Source organism: Callospermophilus lateralis, chromosome 2, assembly GCF_048772815.1.
Source record: "Callospermophilus lateralis isolate mCalLat2 chromosome 2, mCalLat2.hap1, whole genome shotgun sequence".
NCBI classification, from domain to species: domain Eukaryota; kingdom Metazoa; phylum Chordata; class Mammalia; order Rodentia; family Sciuridae; genus Callospermophilus; species Callospermophilus lateralis.
Window position 1 is genome coordinate 121,090,109 of NC_135306.1, and position 23,713 is coordinate 121,113,821.

The window sequence follows — 23,713 nt, forward strand, 5'->3', positions numbered from 1 at the left end:
AAACATTCTGATTTCCTCTTGAATCTGTGCTTTGTGTGCATCCCTCCTAAGCAGCACTGAGACCAGAGTAATCTGTCAGTCATCACTTGTGATGGGCTCTAGCCCCATCAATTCAACAGCAGCCTTTATTGCTTAAGGAAAATAGGAAATTCTGCCTCCTGGACATAAACATGTGAATTTTCTATGTCCAGGACCAAGAGGATAAAAAGGGCAGATTTAACCAATATTTCCATAAGAATGAAAGTCTCACTTTTACCCCACATGTGTAACACTTGACTCACGAAGCACATTTAAGGGGCTTCTCTATAAACATTTTTTGTATTGTCATTGGATCTAATTTCACAGATCTTACTTACACCACACTCCCTTTAAAATAGGTGGGAGTGTGACTTGAGTAAGCACCATAAAACCAGAGCCTGTTTTTCCCTGATCTTGGTTGCTTTTATAAATAGATGTGGTTTTAAACTTGGCACCAACATAATCTCAAGATAATATAAAATAGAATGACACCATAATAAATGAAACATCAAAATGGAAAAAAAAATATGGTTGGCTGGCAAGAAGCCAATTTCTTCTTAGTCAGAAACTAGAGGCCAGGCAATGTGTTTAAAAAAAAAAAATGATAAAATGTAGAGTTATTACTGACACAATGACAGTGTAGATTTGGGTGGCCAAAAAAATGTTGATGAGATTTAGAAGTATATGCTACCCCTGTTTTAGGCCCACTGGAAACAGCTAGTGTTCAACCAGTTTGGTTTTTATATGGCCTTCAAAGGTTTATATCAACTAGATTATTCTAAAATTAAGAAAAAAAATTTACCTGATTGTTGACCAAAAAATATGAAATGGAGAAAAAGAAAATAAAACAAACAAACATACCATGTTTACACACAAAACAAAATAATTCTTTCAGGGACATCAGGGAAGGTGGAATACTATAACAACACATGTTATATTGTTATACTATTCCACCCACCTTAATGAGGAACCCTTGGGCGTTGCTACTCCATAGCCTTTCGAATCCAGATTTCCTCCCACTTTCATCGTGTCACATGGCTTTCGCTGCTCAATGTATTCATTCATAGTGGACTCCAGGAGAAAGGCAAATTTGCCCTTGGATTTGCGGACACGAGCCACTCCCTCAGCTGTAGTCCTAGTGAACACTGATGGCTCTGCTGATCGCATGTAGGTCCACATCTTTTCATACACTGCTATTTTTGATCTCTGGAGGAAATTGAAATAAAATTAAATACAGGAAAGAAGGGAACAACAAGTTAAAATTGATCGAAGGAAAAAGAATGATAAAGCCCTTTAGTATCTTCCCATTGCCCTCTAATTTGCTATACCAGTAACATAATAGTAAGGTTATTCTTTCACTATTGGAAAAATATCCTTTGAAACTATTTAAGGAAATCACTGAAATGACATTCAAAAGTGATATTTTAAGAGGCCTGTACCTCCTGCCATAATAAAAAAATTACTATACTCAATTATTTTTAAATACCAACTTATTATTCGTCTTAAACATACAAGGCCATGAACAGCAATGAACATTTAAAATCATGTTTTATATCACAGTCATGATAAACTCGAAAAAGACCAGACTGATCTAGTCCTTTTATCTTGACAGAACTCCTTTTAATATTATATCTGAATTAAAACCAATAAGGATAGTTATTTTATTTTTATCTTTCTTCATACCTAAAGGAAGACATACATAAATGTATGGGTCATATCAAGTCAGTAATTGAACATCAAAGAAAGAAGAGAAATCTTCTATAGTATAAAAAGCAAATATCCACAACATATGAATCAAATTCTAGTTTTGTCAAAATATTTTTTTAGACATTGTCTGACAAAAATCTCCAGATAGAATATACATCAAACTTTAAGGAGAAGTGATTCCTGTTTTCCTACTTTGTGTTTTGATGAGTCATTCTCATATCCTGACTCCAGCCAAGAAACATTTATTTCTATAAATTACTTCTGTCTACCTGAGCTCCGGCTACTTAATTTACCCAGGTCCTTTTATTAGCATCTGCATTGACATTATATTTTTTTCCATTCACACATACATTTTTAATGTGAAATTATACCCAAATGAACTCAAATGTGTTTCAAACATACATTTAGTAAGATAGAAAGGTCTAACTCCATTTGATGTTTGATAATAGGATAATGCACATAAACTTTTATGATTACATTTTTTTCAATAACAAGTGCAAACATTTTGTATCTGGATCTAAATAAAAAAGTAATTGAGGCTTCATTTAGATTTCATGTGTGACGCATAATTCTAAATAATAAACACATTTATTTATATTAATATTCCTTTGTTTACCAAATATAGAATCCGATAAGAAGCAGTTCTTCTTGTCCTAAATACCAAATTTAGGGATACATGTATTTGGGCAAAAGCAAATTATTCAGGTGGACAAAGAAAAGACTGATAAAAGTGGATTCAAATTTTTGACTTTCTAAGATGGGAAACTAGTAGTCAATAAACCTAAATAATAAACCAAACAAGATTGACTCAAATATGTGAACCAAAGCAAAGTATATTCAAACATTGATAAATGTCAAATGGAAAATAGACATGCTGTGTTGTTCTGTGAAATAGTTTTATACTACAAACACTTGAAAATATCCCATAGTATGGTTGTGGGGTGTGTATGTGTGTGTGTGTGTGTGTGTGTGTGTGTGTGTGTGTACGTGTGTGTGTGTGTATGTGTGTGTGTATGTTTAGGTGTTTGACAGGTTAATTCTGGTGGGAAATTCTCATGATAGGAAATTCTATGTCAACATGTTAATTCAGTTGTAAATATTCTATGTGTATTCCAGATAGAGGAGTTCTGGGGTTCAAACCCAGCCATAGGATCCATTAAGCCACATTGGTAGGCCTCATTCAGCCCTTTTTTAAAACTAGAGTTCTGCTCCAGAGAATAATCTCTTTCATTTTGTAATTAATTCTGAAAAATATAAACTCCATGGATCACATAATAGAGATTGTCCTCATATATTTACTCTGATGATTTCAAAATCAGACAAATGTTGGTAAACAACATCCTTTAGACATATAATCACTTTTTTAAATATAACTTCAGAGTTTCACCTCAAAAGGTATAAGTCTCCACATATACTGTAAACCCTACTATGTATAATACATTAAAAACAGAAGAAATAAAATCAGTGAATTGTTTTAATTGAAATATTTTTTGAACATTTTAAGAAATCAGAAACCTGCCATTTATTTGGTAGTGTTCCAGTTACAGTTAAGTAGCACATTAAAGGAACAGGATAGTTAAATTAAACTAGCATAGCAAAATGGGAAAAAATATTCTTAGGGCTTAGGACTTTTAGATCACTGATAATTTTTGATAGTCCATTCTTATAATGCCAATGTGAATAAAATTACTGCTGCTTTTGTTTAAGTACATTGAATTATGTATACTTAAATGAGAAAGATTTGAACTCAAACTTTTTTTTTTCTTTGTGGTACTGGGGATTGAACCCAGTGGTGTTTTACCATTGAGCCACATCCCCAAGTCCTTTATATATTTCAAATTTTGAGACAGTGTCTTGCCAAGTTTCCCAGGCTGGCTTCAAACTTCAGATCCTACTGCCTCAGCCTCTGGAGTTACTAACATCACAGGCATGCAATACCATGCCTGGCTTGATTAGATCTCTTTAAAATCAAGAAAAGGAAGAATCTGTAGAACAGTTGTGCTAAATTTGGGAGGTTTCAGGTACAATAGAAACTGTAAAATACAGACTGTCAGTGAAAAAAAATAGGAAGCTGCAAGCAACTTTCTTTGGGTGGGGGGAACAGCCCATTTGTCACCATGTTAATATTCAGGAATTCTGATTCTGATTTAAAGGGACATGATGCAGATAAGACCAGGTACATGGTAAAAGAATGAGGGGAAATCAAGAGGCAAAGGACTGGAAATGGCATGCATCACTGCTTTTTTTGTGACTGAAAGAGAATGTTTGTTGCAGGGTTAAAGCAAGCAAATATTTATAAATTTGATGAGAAAGGCTAAGATGAGGAAATTTTTGCAGACTCAGTAAGCTCATAAATACAATGAAAATGGAACTCTTAATTTACTTAAATTTTCCACTGTAGCATGTACTTTAAGGTCAGGCATGGGGAGTAAATATGCTGTTAGGTAATAAGCAAAGATAATATGAGAGTTTTTTTTTTTTGTAATTAGGAAATTAAGCTTGGGTCTATTTGTCTCATCACTATTGTAAAAAATACTTGGGAAGCTCTCTGATTTAAAGCATTATTTTATTGTTTAAAACAATTCTTGGAGTTTAAAAAAATGTGCTATCCTTTTAATTTCTCAAAAATTAAGTGTTTTTTGTTTGGTACATTTGTAATCTCAGTGGCTTGGGAGACTGAGGCAGAAGGATTGAAAGTTCAAAGCCAGTCTCAGCAACTTATCAAGGCCCTAGCAACTGAGAGAGACCCTGTCTCAAAATAAAAAAATAAAAAGTGCTGGAGATATGGCTCAGGGATTGAGAGCCTCTGGTTTAAATCCCTGGCACAAAAATAGATAAATAAAAATATTTTTCCATACCTTATTTTAATAGAAAATATGTATAAATATAATGCATTACAGTTAATGGTCATGTTTCTATCAGGTGGATTGCTTTCCCCTTCTTGTAGCTTATGCAGCAAGACTGGTATTCTAGTGATAGCTCATCAGTAGGAATTTGATAACATTATAAACCTTGAGATAGTAATCTACCCCACTTATGCATTCATGATTGCAGAAGACAATATCTGAATTGAAATGAAAACCAGTATGCTTGAATCAGGTGTGTAATATGCAAGCGTCTAAACAGCAAAATCGCCAGTAAGCGACAAGTACAGATGTTCTTCTAACGTCTCTGTATTTGTGCTTAAAAAGGTGCAGAGAACATGAAACATATTAAGTGTCATAATGGGGCAAAACCAAGATAAGATAACATATTAATTCAATGTCATCTTGACATGGCCTAATTCTTTTTCAGTTGATTATAACTGCAACTTTCTTTGAAGTGCTTAGTATAGGTCACTGCCCAAGGCAGCTTAGTGGGGCTGATAGATATGTCATTACTGGGTTCCTAGGTGAAGATATTTTTGACAGGTACAAAAATACCCTTCACATTCCGTTTCTTCCACCCATCAGACAAATCATTTATTGAAACCAGGTCATTACAAAAAAGAAAGGAAGGAGGCAAACAAGGTAGGAAATGAATGACAATTTTACAAGAAAACTCCAATTTATGCATTCTTGAAAGTGTGCTACCCAGGGAAAATATTTTTTTGTTCCATTGGGATTCAGAGTGCTCTACAGCAATAAATACCTATGCTTATAAATTTTTTTTCCCCAATTTTAAAACTCAAGTTGTGGAGAGAGAAAGGAAACAAGGCATAGTGCTTGCCCAGCTTGCATGGAAAGACTCTGAACTTGGAAGACATGTTCTGTAGCCCCACACTTCTGATCAATATATTCTCTTGTCCACTTCCCCACTCTTGAGAATTTGAGCAATGCTTTTAAATTTTATGAAGGTTATAAATACATATTTTAACTGGGCTTGTTGTTAAAGAGCTTTATAATGTGTTATTTGTGAGAAATTTTCAGGAAATCAATGTGAAAATTATTTTTACATTATCACTCAAGGCAGAATGATGAACCCACAAATATTTTCTTTATTTAAATGACAATCAGCCATCACTTTTCAGTAAAATGCAAGTGATAGCAAAAACTTGCATTCTATTTTGATATATACACAGAATTGGTTCTAGGCAAAGCCAGTAAATTTTACCCACTTACTTTTCTGTAGAAGCAGTTTTAAACTGACAGACTTTCTGACAATTACTTGAGTTTTAGAAAAATCTACAAATACTTTTCCACTACTTTTTAAGTTATATCTATTAACAATGCTTTAAATCATTGAAAATCATGTTGTTCATTGGTTTCTTTAAAAAGATGCCCAAAGATGTGTTTGACTGAGTTTTTGAGTGATTTGTTCCTGATTTAATTTTATGTAAACATTCGTAGTATCTTTGGATATCATTATCAAATCTTTTTTGAAAAGGGCACTTAACTGAAATTCAAGTACATGAAACTTAAAACTGTCTTAAAGAATAGTTCATTTCATTTTAATTTTACAAGCTGAGTGAGAATATTTTAAATATTAATATATGAAATGAAATGTAATATGTCAAATGTTGTATATAAGCATGAATAATGAGCTATCATTAAAACTTAAAAATAATGAAATATATGTCTTCCAAACTATTAAATATTATTAAAATTCTAGTCTTTGAACAATTGATATTAAATACAAAATGTGTTCTATATTACCTAGTTCAATATTTGTGAAAATTTCAGTCTGGCTATTATTTATTTATTTTTTTGTTCTGAAGTCACACAAAAACTCTTCTTAGTGATCAGACATTATCAAGTATATCTCTGGACTTAAGTGGAACCAGAATAAAAAGAGGAAACACTGATCAAAAAATTGAACCACATAATGGACCAAATATCTACAAACAGCAACAATAATAAAACTTGGTTATACTGATAGAAAACTCAAGGAATCATATCTATACATGTAAAACAATTGTATAAGTTTGAAAAATGTTATCTGCAAGCAGAGAAATCTGCACAAACTAAACATCATACAATGTCTTACAGAAGGACCTTGAACTTAATAAGATCTTGCTATTAATATTTTGTGAGAAAATATACATTACTTTGAAACCCATTGTTACAGAATATATTACAGAATAATGAAACTCATAAAAGTTGTATAATCTGCAAATAAGGTTTTCAGGTTCAAATGCAGCAAGTTAAATGTTTCCTTTGAAAGTAAATTTGCTTTCATTTTTAGGCTCTTAGTGCAAAAATGTACAGAAATCCAATCTTTTCCAATCCAACACATTATCACAGCATTACCAACATTGGAAAGTTTTGAATAAATTATTCTATAAAGTTGCTTTAGTTACCTTTTTACTGATATGTCTTAGGGTTCCTCTTGCAATGTGAAAAAATCAATTTGGTTTTGCAAATTAAATTAATTAAAAATTCAAGAAGTATTAGCATTAAACACAGTTGTTACCATTGTGTGTGCAGACTCTATAATAACTAAATCAATAATATAATTATTAAGGGAATGCCTGAATTTCAAAATGAGGAACATGTGATTTGTCATTGTTGGTTTTTATTTTTATTTTTTTTTCTTAACTTACTCTGAAGAATTCTTTTGTTGACCCTGAATCCAGAGTTCCATAGGCAATTTCTGTTTGTTTGGCCAGGTCTTCTGCACTTTCTATTGGGGAGACCATTCGCTCAACAGTCAGAAAAGCAGCCAGGTTAGCAGTATAAGATGATATAATGATGAGTGTAAAGAACCACCAAACACCTCCAACGATTCGACCTGAGAGGGATCTAAACATGGATAAAGTAATTCATGTTTTTCTTTCTCCAACCAACATAGAAGAAACACCCTCAAGTCACTGAGCATATTTACAAATAACAATTGCAAGTATCATTTTATTTTCTGATAGTCTATTCAAGAATGATTCTAGTGTTTCTGTATAATCTTATATTTTGTATCGTAATATACAAGTGCCACTGGAAATATGGAAAAAATTTTCTATTTGTCATTTCATTGACAGAAAAGTAGAATTAATGTAGTTCCTTTAAATAAAGAAGAGAAATACATGCACAAACCCACAAATATCCTATGTCCCTTAAATTTTATCACCTCTGAAATTAGGCTAAGGTTGATGAGATAAAATATAGTATCATAGTTTATGTGGTAATGTTGTTACTCTCTTAATGGTACATAGAACAGCAATACATCTGTACAATGATGGGATCTTAGATTTGATAAATTCGTAGATACAGACCTTGTGTTTACCTTCCATCAGAGCCTGGCAAGGACGGATGGAACACAGGCTAAGGTGAGGCTAGACCAGAGGAGAGCCTAGAATTGGTCTCAAATTGATGATCATAGTTGAGGATAGCTTTTCATTTGGCATTCCAATTCTGAGCCAAGTGGAGGATAAGCCATGTCCTAAAATATCTTTCCATACTGGTATGAACATTTTCTCCCTTCACCTTTTCTCTGGTTATTAAGGATGTATAGGTGAGTGTGAATGCAGAGGAAAAGTTAAAATGGGATGAACCAGAAATCCAGGGAATATACACAACTGATTTCACTCATGGGGATCATTAAACTATTTAAAATTCTTGTGGAAAACAGTTTTTAAACATGTTTCATGTTAAACATGAAATGTGAAGTACCGTTTCATATTTTCCATGGAATTGGTAACTTTAAAGTGCTCCCTTATTACTCATGATTATAAAAATGTTGCTGGGCACCAACTGTGCATGCCTGTCATCCCAGCAACTGGGAGGCTGAGGCATGAGGATTGTAAGTTTGAAGTCATCCTAGGTGACTTAGAGAGACCCTGTCTCAAAATTAAAAATAAAAGGGACGGGGGATGTAACTCAATAGTAAAACACCCTTAGGTTGACTTCACTATGTGTGTGTGTCTGTGTGTGTGTGTATGTATGTATGTATGTGTGTATATGTATGTATATGTATGTGTGTGTGTGTATATATATATATATATATATATATATATATATATATATTTTTTTTTTACTGGTTTTTAACTTAATGTTTCCTTTACCTTGTCTTTTTAAAAACACATTATTTGATTTGCTTTAATTCTTTCTCTTTTAATTCATTGAAAGTTACTAATTTAGATTTCTATGTTACTGGAAATTAAGCATTTATAGTTTTCCTGGGTCTTAGGAATACCAATTACATTGTGGTTAAAATGCCTTTTTGAGAAATTTATATAAAAGTATGTATTTCCCTATTTCTTTCTGTTTCTCTGTGTGTGTATGTGTATAGTGCTAGTAAACAGTCAATTAAATTCATAAGATTTGTTTTTGGTGAACATAGTAACTGAGAAATGTCTAAATGTTAGAAAAAGGAAGGGTACCATAGTCCTGTGCCTAAATGGTTGTTTTTTTTCTCCTACTGCTGAGCTTATTTATGTGTTGTTATGTGAAACAATCTCTGGTACAAACTATATTGACTGAAATTTTAGGAAACTCTATGGCAGAAATTTCCATTAAACTAGTGGGGTTGAATATCAAGTGCAACATTAATTTTTTAATGATGAACAGTAAAAGCAACATTTGTTTTTGAAAAGGATACACAATGAAAAGGAGTTATATTTCAGTTTCCTTCTGTCAAAAGAGTGAGTGAAATATTGATACAAATGATTTTCAAGAGTTCCTACACGTTTCATAGTTACTTTTCTATTGGTAAACTTGATCTATGAATATATTTATATTAATTTGGGAATTGATTTTTTTTCCCTGAATTTCAAATAATGCTGTGCAGCCAGGAAAAGAACTCAGAGAGATACTCTGTACAACATTTGGAATTACTTGGAAATTAGTGGAGAATGTGAGTTTTGAAACTAACCTGGGTGAGATGTCACATCCTTGCTGCATGAAAGCACCCAGGGAAAACCAGAGGCTGTTAAAGATGCCAAACTCATTGGGAGGCTGGTCGCTGGGTCCTTCTTTTCCATCCTCTGGCTCTTCTGTGTGCCACTCATACGGACTAAATCTACTAACTAGGAACAAGACCACGCTGACACCAATGTAGGCAAAGACTATGCACATCCAAATCTCATAGGCCAGAGGATCCAAGAAGGAAAACACTCCTGGTTTAGATTTCTGAGGCTTTTTGATCATGATAGATATACCCAAACTCATGAAGGGCTTAGAGAAGTCAATGACCTCTTCTCGTACCAAAGTGATTGTCAGAGGGGCAATAGCAATCTCTGCTTTCTATAAGAGAAAAGACACATGGAAACACACAGGTTAATGAATTTCATAAAGCAATCAGCTCTGGGGTGGTTCATTCAAAGGTAACTAGTCATGCACTCATTCTAATTTCTTTCTTCTTTTTTTTTTTAATTTTTTTTTTTAGTATCAACAACAAATGATCCTAGATATAGAAATAAACATCAATAGTAATTTGTTTCCATAAGATATTACTTAAATTTCATAAAACATTTTAATTGGTGCTGGCAGTTAGATAAAAGGATGTGAAACAGAAAGAGTAAATAAGCAAAAGTAACTTGAACACCAGTTACTGCTATTAGTCTTTAAAGATCTGGGACAGTGCAGCATTAGAGAAGTAATAGTCTTTCCGTATGGCTGAATTTCGGAATTCTTGGCCAGGAATGTGCTATGCTGCTGCCTTTTCTGTTGCACTTGGAATGTTGCCACTGATTCATTCCTTGGCCAGCCCTTAAGTTTATGAATTGCAAATTTCAAATAGTCTGTTCTTATTTCTTACCAACTCTGAGAAAACCAGTCATAAAGTCTGTGTTTGTATGATAAAAAGAAAACCCATTGTTTGACAATATTTTCCAATTAAGAGCATGCACAAAAATCTGGAAACTGGCATTTATTTCTTGCTATTCACATACTTTATTTTCTACTGCCAATTAAAAAAATAATTTTGGAACAAAGTTTCAATTCTCAGATATCATGATCATAAGACACTAACTTCCTTTTCAGAGTTCTGTGATTCTGAACAAATTTTTGAGCCTGTTTCTGTGTCTCTAAAATGAGGACATTTTTTTTTTGCCTGTTTACCTTATTGGGTTTATTGTATTATATATTAAAACCATTAATAATGGCATTTAGGGCTGGGGATGTGGCTCAAGTGGTAGCGCACTTGCCTGGCATGCGTGCGGCCCGGGTTCGATCCTCAGCACCACATACAAACAAAGATGTTGTGCCCGCCGATAAGTAAAAAATAAATATTAAAAAATTCTCTCTCTCTACCTCTCTCTCTTTAAAAAAAAATGGCATTTATTAAGAGATTGTGTATCTGATGCTCATTTAAATGTTTTAAACTGCTCATTTAGACTTCCCAACAATCTTGTGTTTATTGTTTCTTGTAGATGATGGGACTAAGACTCAGCCTGAGGGTTTCACACATTATGGCAGCTCTGGGGCCCAAGCTACCTCTAAAATCAATAAAATAAAATGATCAAACAAAATTAAATCCTGCCCCCTCTAAGATCAAACTATGTGAAATATGGTGTAAAAACCAAGTTGTTACATGATCTAGCCAAAAAGCGATTTTGATTACTTCTTTTAAAAAGAAAATATCTGACGTAAAAATGGAGTCAGGAACAGCCAGACACAAGCTGCTACTTATAAGCTGCCACTCTTACATTAACTCCTGTACATTCCAGGCTCCTGGTTTGATGCAGTGACCTCAGTTCATACAAAAACCGGTGGAATATGAGGCTGGGTAAGGGACTTATAGTGATGCACTCTGCTGGGAGACCAGGAACTGGCCATATATATCTTCATGTGGGATTGAACTTCAGTCTCATCACAAATGCTCACAACTTGCAAGAGCCAGAATATTAAAGGAAGCTATCATTTTTTCTATAGTAAGATAAATGTAATTTTTCTTAAACAATTAACATATGAACTGGCTATAAAAATTAGTATATAAAAACAGATAGAAAATTAGAAAATTATCTTATTCCTATCACTCTTTTTTTTTATCTTACAATGTACCTTATTAGACTTTGCTCTATAAATATTTTTTTCTTTTTTAAAATATTTGATACTACAGAACATTATGCTTTATAATTTCTTTTCTCTTTCCAAAGAATATGACTAACACTTTTCCACTTCAGCATCCAAATTATAAATAAGTTTTAATGCTTGAAAATATTTTATTAAATGAAAATATAAAATTTTATTCAAACACTCATATCATGGAATTTATTTATTTATTTTTTACTTTTATGTAATTTAAAACAGTGACTGCAGATATGTTTAAAGGCAAATCCTCACATACATCTTACTATTTAAAATAAATTTCTATGGTTTGAGGGGTAGCACAGCAGTAAAGCACTTGCCAAGCCCTGAATTCAGTTCCCAGTACTGCAAAACCCAAAAGTAAACAAATGAACAAAAAACCAATCCAGTTTCCATAGGAAATTGTTAATCCAAACAACAATGACCTTTTTAATGCTCATGATATATTTTACTTTACTTTTCTTCAGAAAAACAATGCAGATTTCTACTGGCACCAGCACTATGTGAAAAGCACATATAGCCTTGAACATCTCTTGTTGGTCTTTAATCTTATTTATCATTATCTGTTTTCTTTGTGAAAAATTAAATTTCATTGTTCTGATTTGGATTTTTTTAATAAAAAATGGCTACTTTCACCTCTTTTATTCATTAACTATCAGAATCTGACCCCATTTTTTTCATATAGACTATTGATTTTTACTTTCCAATTTAAAAGTGGTTTTATTCTTTGTTTTTGTAGTAATGATGATTGAGCCAGGGGTGCATAACCACGGAGGCACAGCACCAGTCCTTTTTTAAAACTATTTCTCTTCATTGTAGTTGGACACAATACCTTTATTTTATTTATTTATTTATTTTTGTGATGCTAGTCGAGTGCTCTACCGCTGAGCCACAACCCCAGCCCCAGTACCAGTCCTTTTTATTTTTTATTTTGAGACAAGGTATCACTAAGTTGCTGAGGCTGGCTTTGAACTTGTGATCCTCCTGCCTTAGCCTCTCAAGTTGCTGGGATTATAGGCCTGTGTGTGTCACCACACCCAGCTATAAGTGGTTTCAAATTGATAAAATGTTAACTTTTATTTTCAATATATGTTTCTATATATTGTTTTGTTTTCACAACTTAGTTAATGGTGTTTTTCCACAATATATATGTTTTAAATTCGTTGTAGCTACATAAAATTATCTTTTTGGGTTAGCAGCCTTTGTGTCATACTTTAGAAAAATCCTTCTCATATCAATATTATTTTTTCTAGTATTTATAGTAAGTTTATAATTTATTTTGGTATATTCCATGATGAAGTGTTACAGAATTTCTAATTTTCCAATTGATTGTTCTGCTGTCCCAAAAGGAATGAAAGAATAATGTTTGCATCCATTCACTGATGTGAAATGTCACTTTAAACATACTTTGTTCAATGTAGCATCTTCTAGAATGTTTTAATTTACACATTATTACTGGCGGCACAAGAAACCTTAAAACAAAAGAAATGTAAACAGAAATCAAGGTGTTTTCAGCATACAAAAATAGATGCAACTGAAGGTGAATATTGGATGAAGGTGGTGAGAACAAATTCGAATAAAGGACATATTTTTGAAGCCTGAGATTTATGAGAGTTCTGAAAAAGATCAGTTAAGAAGACATAAATGGGCTTTCTCTAATAACATTGGGGATGTGTGTCTGCCTTGTCCTATGACCTCTCAGTGATGCCCCAAAGGTAGTCTGTAATATGTCTCTTTTAGTAGTTGGGAAGATTTGCATTCTTGAACATCTCTGGATGAGAGAGGGGTGAGGCTCATGAATCAACATTTTCATGCAGTAGTAAAATAGTAGTGAACATTTACATGCCATGGGTAATTGTGATGCTAGTGGGCCATGGTTTGTGTTTTGAGAAATATTTCCTTAGATTAAACACACACACACACACACACACACACACACACACACACATATTCACACACACACACAGTATGGCAGGGCCCAGTAGAAGGCACCCTAGGGCAGCAGCACATCACAGGAAATCTGAGTGAACTTGATATACAGGCAGGACCTAAAAATGTAAGAGAGGCTCTGAGCTCCTGGGCCTCTGTGTGGTGGGGTGTTGTGTCTCAGATGTGTGTTCACAAGCAAGAAATCTGTTCATACAGTTATAGTAGCAAAGTTGGAAAAGAGCAAGTGAAAAAAAATTGGTTTAAAGTAAATAATTCAGCAGTCTAACAGGCTTTGTCTAGAAAAAGAGAAAAGATTGAGTTTTACCTGGAACTCTGTAAAGTGGATAATCATGTTTGTGTTAGCAGTAAAAAAGAAAAAAGAAATCTGAGAAGCAAGGAAGGATTTTGTAGACACCAGAAAAGAAAGTATAACACCTGTGGAAAGTTGAAGAGACATGGAAAAAAGATTCCTTTTGGGACAACTGCGGGCAACTCAAGTGGCAAAGATTGAGGTCTTCAAACACAGGTTAGCTGAAAAAATAGGATGACATTATTAATACCTATTATGTTAAACTTTTCTCTCTCTGAGAACCGCATGACTTTGGAACTTTTTGTTAATGTAGCGTGTATTATTGATGGTTTTTTTGTTGTTAATTATGCTATTATCTTCATATTATTTGTTTTCATTATTTAAACAATTGTCCCCGAATAAAATTTGGTCAAAACACTTGCCAAGAGGTGGTCCTGTGATGCTCAGTGGCTGGGGGGACATTACAGGATAGACGTGTAACAAATGCCCTAGAAAGTAAGTCAGTTAGCTGGTGGATCCACAGTTAATTAGTAATCCAAGTATGATTTTTTTTTTAGATAAAATACTCAGTAGTGTTTTCTGAAGGAATTGATTTACTGCCCATGTTGAACATCTCTAATTTGAAAATCTATAGTCTGAAATGCTCTAAAATCCAAAATTTTTTTGATTGCCAACATAATACCACAAATGGAAAATTCTATATCTGACCTCATGTGATAGGTTAGAGTCAACATATGGTTTCACATATAGAAACTCTGTTTCATGCATAACATTATTTAAAAATATTTCATGAAATTACCCTCAAGCTATGTGTATAGGTTTATATAAACCATAAATTAATTTTGTGTTTCAGATTTGGGTCTCCAGGTATCTCACTCATTATGTGTATGTGAATATCCCTAAATCTGAAAGAAATCAAAATTTTAAAAGCCTTCTAATCACAAGTAATTCAGATAAAGGATACCACACTGTAGTTTTGGCAACTTGGATAAGGTCCTTGTCTAAAAGTTGCTTACTGTAACAAAAGTTTAAAATATTAACCAAAGAATATTTATGTTAGGAATCCATTTTCCCTGGAACTTAAAACTCAGTATGAACTGTCCAGGAATCCTGTGGTAAAATGTGTCTTGCTTTTTGTAAACTGCATTTTCTCCCTCATTTAGGACCACTTAAGCAGTCAGCAGTTCTTTTCTCATGGATATAAAACTGATTGCTTTATAATGTCAAACAATTTCCTCTTTCTGCTGAGGTTGTACCTACTGTACTGTGCTGTACAGAAAATGGTCATTGCTCCATGGTCTGAAAAGCAGGATACAGAATCATGAAACTATTGAATTGCAGTTCTGGTTGGAAAAGTGAGTCCCTCTGTGGACTTCAGTAATGTTCTAAATCTTTCTATCTTCACTCTTTTTACACTCTGTGTCATCCTTCATTTCAAAGGAGTCTTATGAGGATTAATCAGATAGAGTATACTTTGAAAATGAGATCTGTGAATTACGAATTGGCTCTTATAAAGTTTCAGAATATATTTCAAGTGTATGTTACTTTTATTGATTACTGAATGAATAGAGCGGACTGTAAGCTACAGTTTTGAATTCTGGACTTTTGAAATATCATAGCACCACTAGCATTTGATAACTGCCAGTTTGATTTTGACACTGCAGTGGTAGCCAAAGAGAGTGATCCTGATCTTGTTCATTCAGGCACGAATGTCAGCGCTGAGTTTGCCCTCAGCTATCAATGTACACTAGATGTCTGACACTCTCCGGGGAAAGGAATGGTGCACTTTGTGGGAAGCTCACTTCAGGAAAAATTCTAGCTTTTGTATTTTGCTCTGTATACTAGTGTCAAAAAAAAGATGGCATTATGTAAAGTTTAAATATACGGTGTTTCTGCAAAATTGGGAGAATCTTGCATGGTTGATGAATACTTTATAGAAAACTAAAGCAGTGTAGTGATTGCTTCATCAGTTACTTTAAAGCTACTAATGAGTAATTACAAACAACAAGGATACAAATAACTAGGTAAAATAATGACCAACTTTATATCATTGAAGAAAGTCTGCTCCTGTAATTATCAAATGACAGACTTTGAATGGATTTGCTTTGTAGGTCTAAGGTTCTCTGGTATACCAGACTCAAGCTTAAGGGTATCTTCAGGACAGATCCTGAAGCAAATGCTTTTGTTTTTTTCCCTGAATTCCCACCCCCCTTTTTTTCTGACTTTGAAGCTATCAAACATCAGTTTAATTATTTGGAAATCACATTTTTACTGAAATGGGGAAATCATTGAATAACATTATGCCTCTTGAAACATCACTCTAACCTTATAAAATAGTAATAGACGTTTAAAAATTGATATGTGCCCAAGTGAAAAGTAATTTCAGGCCATGTAAGTAAATTCTTCAATAAATTGATTTGCTTACCCCGTAAACAAGTTCTCCTACCATCCCATTCCAGATTTTTGTGTCTGCATCCCTTGCTCCATATTTTCCATCAGGGACAATGGCAATTTTATACTTGATACCAATATGTTTTGCAATTTCAGATGCCAAATCTACACAGTATCCTTCATACTTGTCATTTCCTTCAAACATTTCGTGATTTTTCTTGTACATAACATAGGGGGATTCCTATAATGAGAGAAGCGAAACTGTAAAGGAGAAATTATAAAAACATTTGAAAACCTTTATGTAATTTGCCTTTACATAATTTTCAGAATTTGACATAAATAGTATATTCAGCACTGTTACACATGTGATTTTGAGTGGTCAGAAATAAATAAATAAAACAGATGAATACATAAATATGCTTAGGATTATATTAAATTGCTTTACATTGGATAACAAAAGTAAATCTTTAAAATAGTTTCCCACAGAATTATTATTACATATCCAATACTGTGACTTTAATAGAAAAAATGTCCATTATTAATTCTCTATAGAGCAGCTTAAGTTATCTTCTTTGGCAATGAAATTATATTCCCAAAATATCTCATGAAATTAGAGACTATTGAGTAGTCAGCTTCATTCAAAGTCATGTGTCTTAATATTCTTCTGTGCTTTTTTAAGCTATATTTAGCTGTGACTTCCTTTAGAAAGAGGCCTATATAATTTGTCTTTGATTTCTAATAATTAGTAAGATAATCTTTCTTAGAGCAGGCATTTGTCATACACAAAGTAGAAATAAATCAGTAATTTAAAAAATTTTACATAGTTATTTGCATTAAATTTACTTTCCTAAAGTTGTCCAGTATTTTGGCTTTAAATGCATGTGCTCCATGCATTTTAAGTCTATTATGAAATATGTTCCTATTAAAAGTTAATAATTTTCCTTCAGTTGTGATGAACACACACTTCAAGTGGTATTTCTATTTAGTTTTATGAGTGAGTTAGAAAATAGGAGCATCCTTACAATGTGGAAGTTTACCAGTGTCTAATAATTATGGGACAGTTTTCAGTTAAAACGCATACTCCTAAACTGAAGCATTTAAAGGCCCTATCTAAAGAGACATGTTAGCAAAAGGCATTTTGTTTTTGCAAATGCCACCTAAGGCCTGGTGAACATGAGATAGGGATCTGTCCTGGTCACACTTCAGCTTTTTTTTTTTTTTTTTAATATTTTTTTAGTTGTTGATATACCTTTATTTTATTTATTTATATGTGGTGCTGAGAATCGAACCCAGTGCCTCACACATGCCAGGCAAGTGCGCTACTGCTGACCCCCAGCCTCAGCCCACACTTCAGCTTTTTTAATCATATGCAGATAAGGACTGACCACTTTTGGCCACAGATTTATTGATATAATGCATTTGTTTTTTATAAAATTTTATTATAACTTTAATTGTTCCTAAGAATCTTTTCTTTTTCCCTAGAAAATTCACAGTCAAGGAAGCTGAGCTCTGGATTAGAAGGCAATTTATTTTATATAAAATAGTAGTCCTACACTAATTCTGAATTTGCTTATAAGTACTTTGCAAATGTTGAAACCCATTTTAAAAATAATAAAATGTGTGAATTACATGATATTTTCTCATAGAGATGCCCTAAATAATTACACAGTGGGAAATTGTTCATACTATTTTATTAAATACTACCCTTGATAGGCATTATCAAGTGACCCAGAGGTCTCCTAATTCGTTGAATTTGATGAATATTCTAACTGGAATTGGGTAAAGAAAGTTTATCCACCTATAAAATTAAAGCACTCTCTCTTCTTCAAAATGAAAATTATTAGCTTACAGAAAATATTCTGAAATTTAAAGCATTTTCTAAATTATGAGTATGATTATAGAGATTGGTGAATTGCTACAAAGCATTCTAATTTCTAAAATATGGTATAAAATCTTAGTTATTATAAGCCTACTCTTTTGTTTTCTCTTTTTATGACCTAATCAAAATATGAAAGATAATGCAGAAAAAAGCAAGAGCACATATTTGTAAAATATTTTACATTCAAGTATATTCAAATACATATACTGTATAGAAGTTTTCCTGGCTAGCAAATAATCAACTTTACTAAAGTGTCTTTTTATTACATAGTGAAAATTTTGCTTAATTAAAACAGCACATTTATTATTTAATCAGACATTTATTAGACACCCATTGTATGCCAGACAATTTGCTGGGACCTAGGAATATAAAAATAAATAAAATAATAAAAATATCCCCCTCTTCTAATCAAATTACTCTAAATTCTTTGTAATAAGGGTAAAGGAGTGTAAATGGGTGAGGAGCAATAATGAAATTTAGTACTAAAAATGATAATAGTTCTTGCTTATTTAGTGCTTACTCTGTATCATATATGATCGGGTTAATTATGCTCTTTCATCAACATTTTACATTGACATTTTAAAGTAGGCATTTCTCTTTTGCAGATGGAAAAGTTAAAAGACTGAGGGAAGTTAAGCATTGTTCTGAAATAGAACTAACAAGTAACCAATGTGGGAGTTAGGCATACATTTTGAAATATCTGGAAAATTTTAAATTTATTATCATACCCATTAAAAGATGTGCAACTAAGATTTCATATGATTTAACAAGAGAGGCAACAAGACTAAAGAAAACTATTTCTGTATTTTTAGCAAATGAAGTTGTTTATTTTATATTGTCTTTTGAGAAAACTATGTAGATAAACCTTTCATTTCTCCTCATGGTGTCTGCCATATAGAACACACTCGATAAATCAGTACTTCCTAAATAAGAATTTCATTGCAAAGTAATTATAGTAGAACTTCTGATTTAGTTCTTCAAAGGGGAGGTAAAAACTGACAAGTGCTAGGTTGTGCCTTTTGAAGTAGGCATATGTACATATCAGTGAAATACTTAGTATCTTCTTTTATTTTTTTTTTAAATTTTATTTTTGAAGGGGGTGGAAGTGCTGCAGGTCTTTGTTTTCCTGCCAAACACACCAGCCAAGGCTAGAAAAACCTTCAGCTTACTGAAGATGTCGATTGTGAATTGAGCTAGATGTTTTGCATAACTAGGACCATAAATAATGACTGGGATTCAGAATGAATGATGCATATAGCTTAAAAGAAACAAGATGAGCACTCTCCAGGAGGTGGGAAGAACAAAGAGAGAAAAGCTTCTTGCACAAAGTCTACCATGTTGCTCAACTCTACCCAGTTTCTTTGAGTGTGGCTCATTTTGCTTTCCCTGCATGACAAATCCATATGAGTAGCAAGCAAATCCTCAACATTCCCAACCCTATTCGTCTTATCACTAATATGACGAGTTGTCTGCATGTTTCTCTCAGAACACTCTATCCTGAGGAAATTTATTACAATGTTTTAGGGTTACTACGGGTGAACAAAATACCAAATCTTTTCAATATAATAACAACAACAACAACAACAAAAATGAATTCTAGAAAACCCTTAAGAGGAACTTGTGAAGTATCTCTGCAAATCAATCCTATAGAGTCCCAAGTGTTCAATTTTGAATCACAATGGAAGGATCAGAGAGTGAAATGTAACTTCTTCCTTCCAAACAGTGTAACCTTCCTTCTTTATTATCAAGTACTGTGCTCTATGGAACAATAATTTCTTAGAAATTATTTTATATGAATTACCTGTTAGTGATTGTCAGTTTATTAAAACAATTTCCATAATAAATGTTGGTATTTATCTTAGTTTGCACTTGACATTTTTAAAGCTTAATTAGGAGAAACACAGTTGGATATTCTACATTTCCTTGTTTCCTTTCCTTTTCTTTTCTTTTTTTTTTAATGTGGCATAGATTTGGATTTGACCTCCTTAGGTTGTTATATAAATGATTACTTTGAAGGCAAAAAGTTAAATCAGTATCATCATCAGTTCAATAATACTACAGATTTTATAAAACTTCTAGTTAATGAGACTTAAAGATAAAAAATTATGATAGTGTCAGTTTTATTTTCTATTTAGATTTAGCTATACTATATTCAGTATGGTTATATTCAAGTAAAATAAACTCATCATTAAAATGAAGATCACATTATAGATATATAACACTATTGTAAGAAAAATAAAATTTCAGCAGTATAAAAAGTGACACCACATTTTGTTTAGGAATGAGAGATATAATAATCATGGATTATGTTTCTTATCTGCTTTTTCTTACTAGGATATAAATTCCACCGAGTGCAAGATTTTTATCCGTTTGTTTTCTGACATATCCCCGGGGTCTATAACTGTGCCTAGCACACAGCAGACGCTCAATAAATATTTGTAAATGAATAATGGGAATTTCTCAATCAGTTTTATTTACAATAGCATATATCATTACAGTGTATCAACATATAAATAACAGCATACACGAAGAAAAGACAAATGTAAAAACAGCAATATCATATCAATTTTGATCAAAATGGATGATTTCCAGTGCTCATTCTCAGACTTCTGTATCTAGAGATCTGTACTGTACATATTACAATGACCAGCCAACTCATCTGTATTGGGTATTTTCAGTTGAACTTGGGGAAGTATTACATGCAGTTATAAACATTAATCTACATGGAATCATATTTCTTTCAAAATGAATGAGGTGATAGAGTTGTCGTAAGTACTGGGCTACCATTTTCAACAAAAGCAAATAAAAAGAACACTTCCAGGGAAAGAATTCTAGTATATATTTTTGAATTACTGAAAGATTATTCAGTTGCAAATACCAGAGGTATTATTTATAGGAAGATTACAATTCATACAAAAAAGATAGATACTAGTATTACACTATTCGATAGCAAAAATAATGATGGCATCATTGTCAAACCACAGATAATTTTACAGAATATTCTTCATATAGAGAGAAAACAACTGGATTTTCAGTGACTTTTACTAATTTTTTTGAGAGCATGCTTCCTGAAAACTAGCCATGCTTGCAAAATTAATCCAATATTTTGTTTTTAAGAATTTTATATCCAACCCTTTTAATAAAAGGGATGGAAAGGAGATTCTCTACATTGTATCTATAATGCACAATAATACATTTCATTTCACAAAAAAACAAGCAAAATTTTCAAAAATCTGTAAAGAAAACAATTGCATATATTCAGAAAACAAGCACAGGAATTCAGAGATTTTTACTTTTAGAAAATCTACCCTTGGAAATAGGAGTGGTATAGTTCCATCATTTGTATACAAGGACCTCATTTCATGAGATGGGAACTGATATGTCATATCACTAAGTAATTTCTTTTTTGACATATATTTTCTTGGGAAAGATGAGGATTTATTCTTCTTTTCTTTTTCAGAAAAGTCACAGACAATTTTTTTTTAAATTGTTTTCTGGTAGTCCAGAGTTGGTCATCCAAGAAGATTCCCACATGAAAAATAAGCTTAAATTATTACACAGGAGAACAAGACTCGAGCCTTAGTTAGGAATGGTCGAACAGCGTGGAACTCTTTTCTTTCTTGATCAATTTCTTAAAATAGGATTCTTCATCAGAGGCTGAAAAGAGGAGGACTGTACTGAAGTATGACTTTCCATTACTGTGTCTTTTTTTTTGGAAAAGAAATATAAATATATATTGCTTTTCAAGTCCCATGCAAATATTACACAATTAAATTAGAAGGTTTACATAAACACTGCAGTTGGTTGGTTTGTATTCTAAAATCATAAATTTCCAATCAGGGTTTGTCAGATTACATTAAATTGCTAACTGGTGATCCAACACAGATGTAGCTAATTGAAACATGTAAACGCTTCTCTATGGAATTTTCATGCTTTGACCTCAATGTCAGTTTTAGAAAAAGCGTGACATTACTAAAAACCTAAAGCTAAAAATTAAAATTCTGTAAGCTATAAACTAAATCATATAAAATACTTCCATTTTATTAGAGTAGGGCTTCCATAAATAATTAATGATATATTTTTCCTGAAGAGACAGTAAGCTGAAGACGTTATAGCTTTAGATAGGAAAGGTCACTGATTGTTGATCTCCTTTCACCACTATCGATTCTAATGAGCATGTTTGACTTTAGAAAAGAAAAGTACATAACATATTCTATTATTTAAAAGATAATTTCATAAGAATCTCTTGGAAAGTATAGCCTTAAAATTTAGAGTATTTTTTCATTTCATGACGTGAGCAAATGAAGCAATCACATTTTTCTTAATTCCTAGAAGTCCAATAGTTCATATGTGTATTTCTCACTAGACAATGAGAAAAATAATCAGTGCAAAAAACTCTTTTCACATTAAGAATAAATGCAAAACAAAATCAATTACTAAAACATTCGTTGTATAAAACATGCCCATTAAAATCTCTACATTTACATCTTTACTGTTATAAACAGACAATGTAAATCATTATCCAATGATTAAACTACCTGAAAAATTATAATTTTAAACACTATTAACTATTATTACATTGTTGTTAAAGAAACATAATGATGATAAAAATATGGTGTTTACTCCCAGATATCTTTATGATTGGAAGTTGGCCTTTTGCATGTTCACTGTTTGGTGTTTGGGTCTCAACACTTCATACATTTCCAACTAGATTTTGACAGTCTCATTTGTATTTTTTTTTAACATCCGAGCACTTTTGCAAAAACAATAAATGCAACAAAAGATAACACAAATAACAGTACAGAAAAGACTCAAAGCTCAGGACAAACCTATTCAACAGATTTTGGTGGGTCAGAACACTCCCATCATCACTAAGATTCAATTTCTGCCCTCCCTGTTCACTTTAGTTGGGGAGTTAATATTGCCTGTGGACAAAACGGAACACCACAAAGCATACACCAAAACTTACCATGATTGTGGTCACAACCACTGTTCTGTTCTCAATGGCTGCTGTGTCATTGCCAAGAGTAGGAACATCTTGAATCAAAACTAATTTGTCCATATCATTCCAGTAACCAACCTGCCAAACAGAAAAAATACTTGAAAACATGGAGAAGTGTTGGCTCTAGCTTTCTTTGGGATAGTGAGTGCTATAAATAACTAAGCAACCCAAACAAATTTAAAATGCAAATAAAAAAGAGTGCTTGCAAGTTTTGTTAATTGATAATGAGCCGGTTTTCTTGGTTTTAAAGATACTGCCTTATTACATATTTACAACTTATTATCATGGTGTAGCCAAGATATTGGGAAGGGCTGGTTCCAAAGGGCATATGAGTTAGATGGAACACCGTTTATGGTGATTCTCTCTTCTAGTGGTATAGACTGGCATAGCCTAAAATTGATTTATATGATCTTAAAATTAAAGCTACAAGTTGTATAGTAAAGGAAATAGCCAGCCTTTTAAGCAAAAGAAAATTTCATATTTGTTTATTTGTGTATTCATTTATTTGGTACTGGGGATTGAACCCAGGGATGTTTTAT

General features: G+C 32.6%; 1 protein-coding gene across 9 annotated transcripts in view; it reads right to left on the bottom strand.

The window, feature by feature from the left end:
• The window catches only part of Gria4 (glutamate ionotropic receptor AMPA type subunit 4), a 329,568-nt gene that overhangs the window by 35,917 nt on the left and 269,938 nt on the right, over positions 1 to 23,713 (bottom strand). For 2 of the 9 annotated variants that reach the window (XM_076843817.2, XM_076843811.2), the window contains exons 9-13: positions 23,142 to 23,252; positions 16,328 to 16,534; positions 9,508 to 9,878; positions 7,247 to 7,445; positions 977 to 1,224 (exon numbers count right to left, since the gene is read on the bottom strand). The exons of 1 other annotated variant lie outside the window; for it this stretch is intronic. In XM_076843817.2, the coding sequence (XP_076699932.1) occupies positions 977 to 1,224; positions 7,247 to 7,445; positions 9,508 to 9,878; positions 16,328 to 16,534; positions 23,142 to 23,252 (1,136 nt within the window). Of the gene's footprint in view, positions 1 to 976; positions 1,225 to 7,246; positions 7,446 to 9,507; positions 9,879 to 16,327; positions 16,535 to 21,796; positions 21,830 to 23,141; positions 23,253 to 23,713 lie in introns of those variants that run through there. 6 more of the 9 variants (XM_076843812.2, XM_076843813.2, XM_076843814.2 and 3 more) reach the window with 5 other exon arrangements.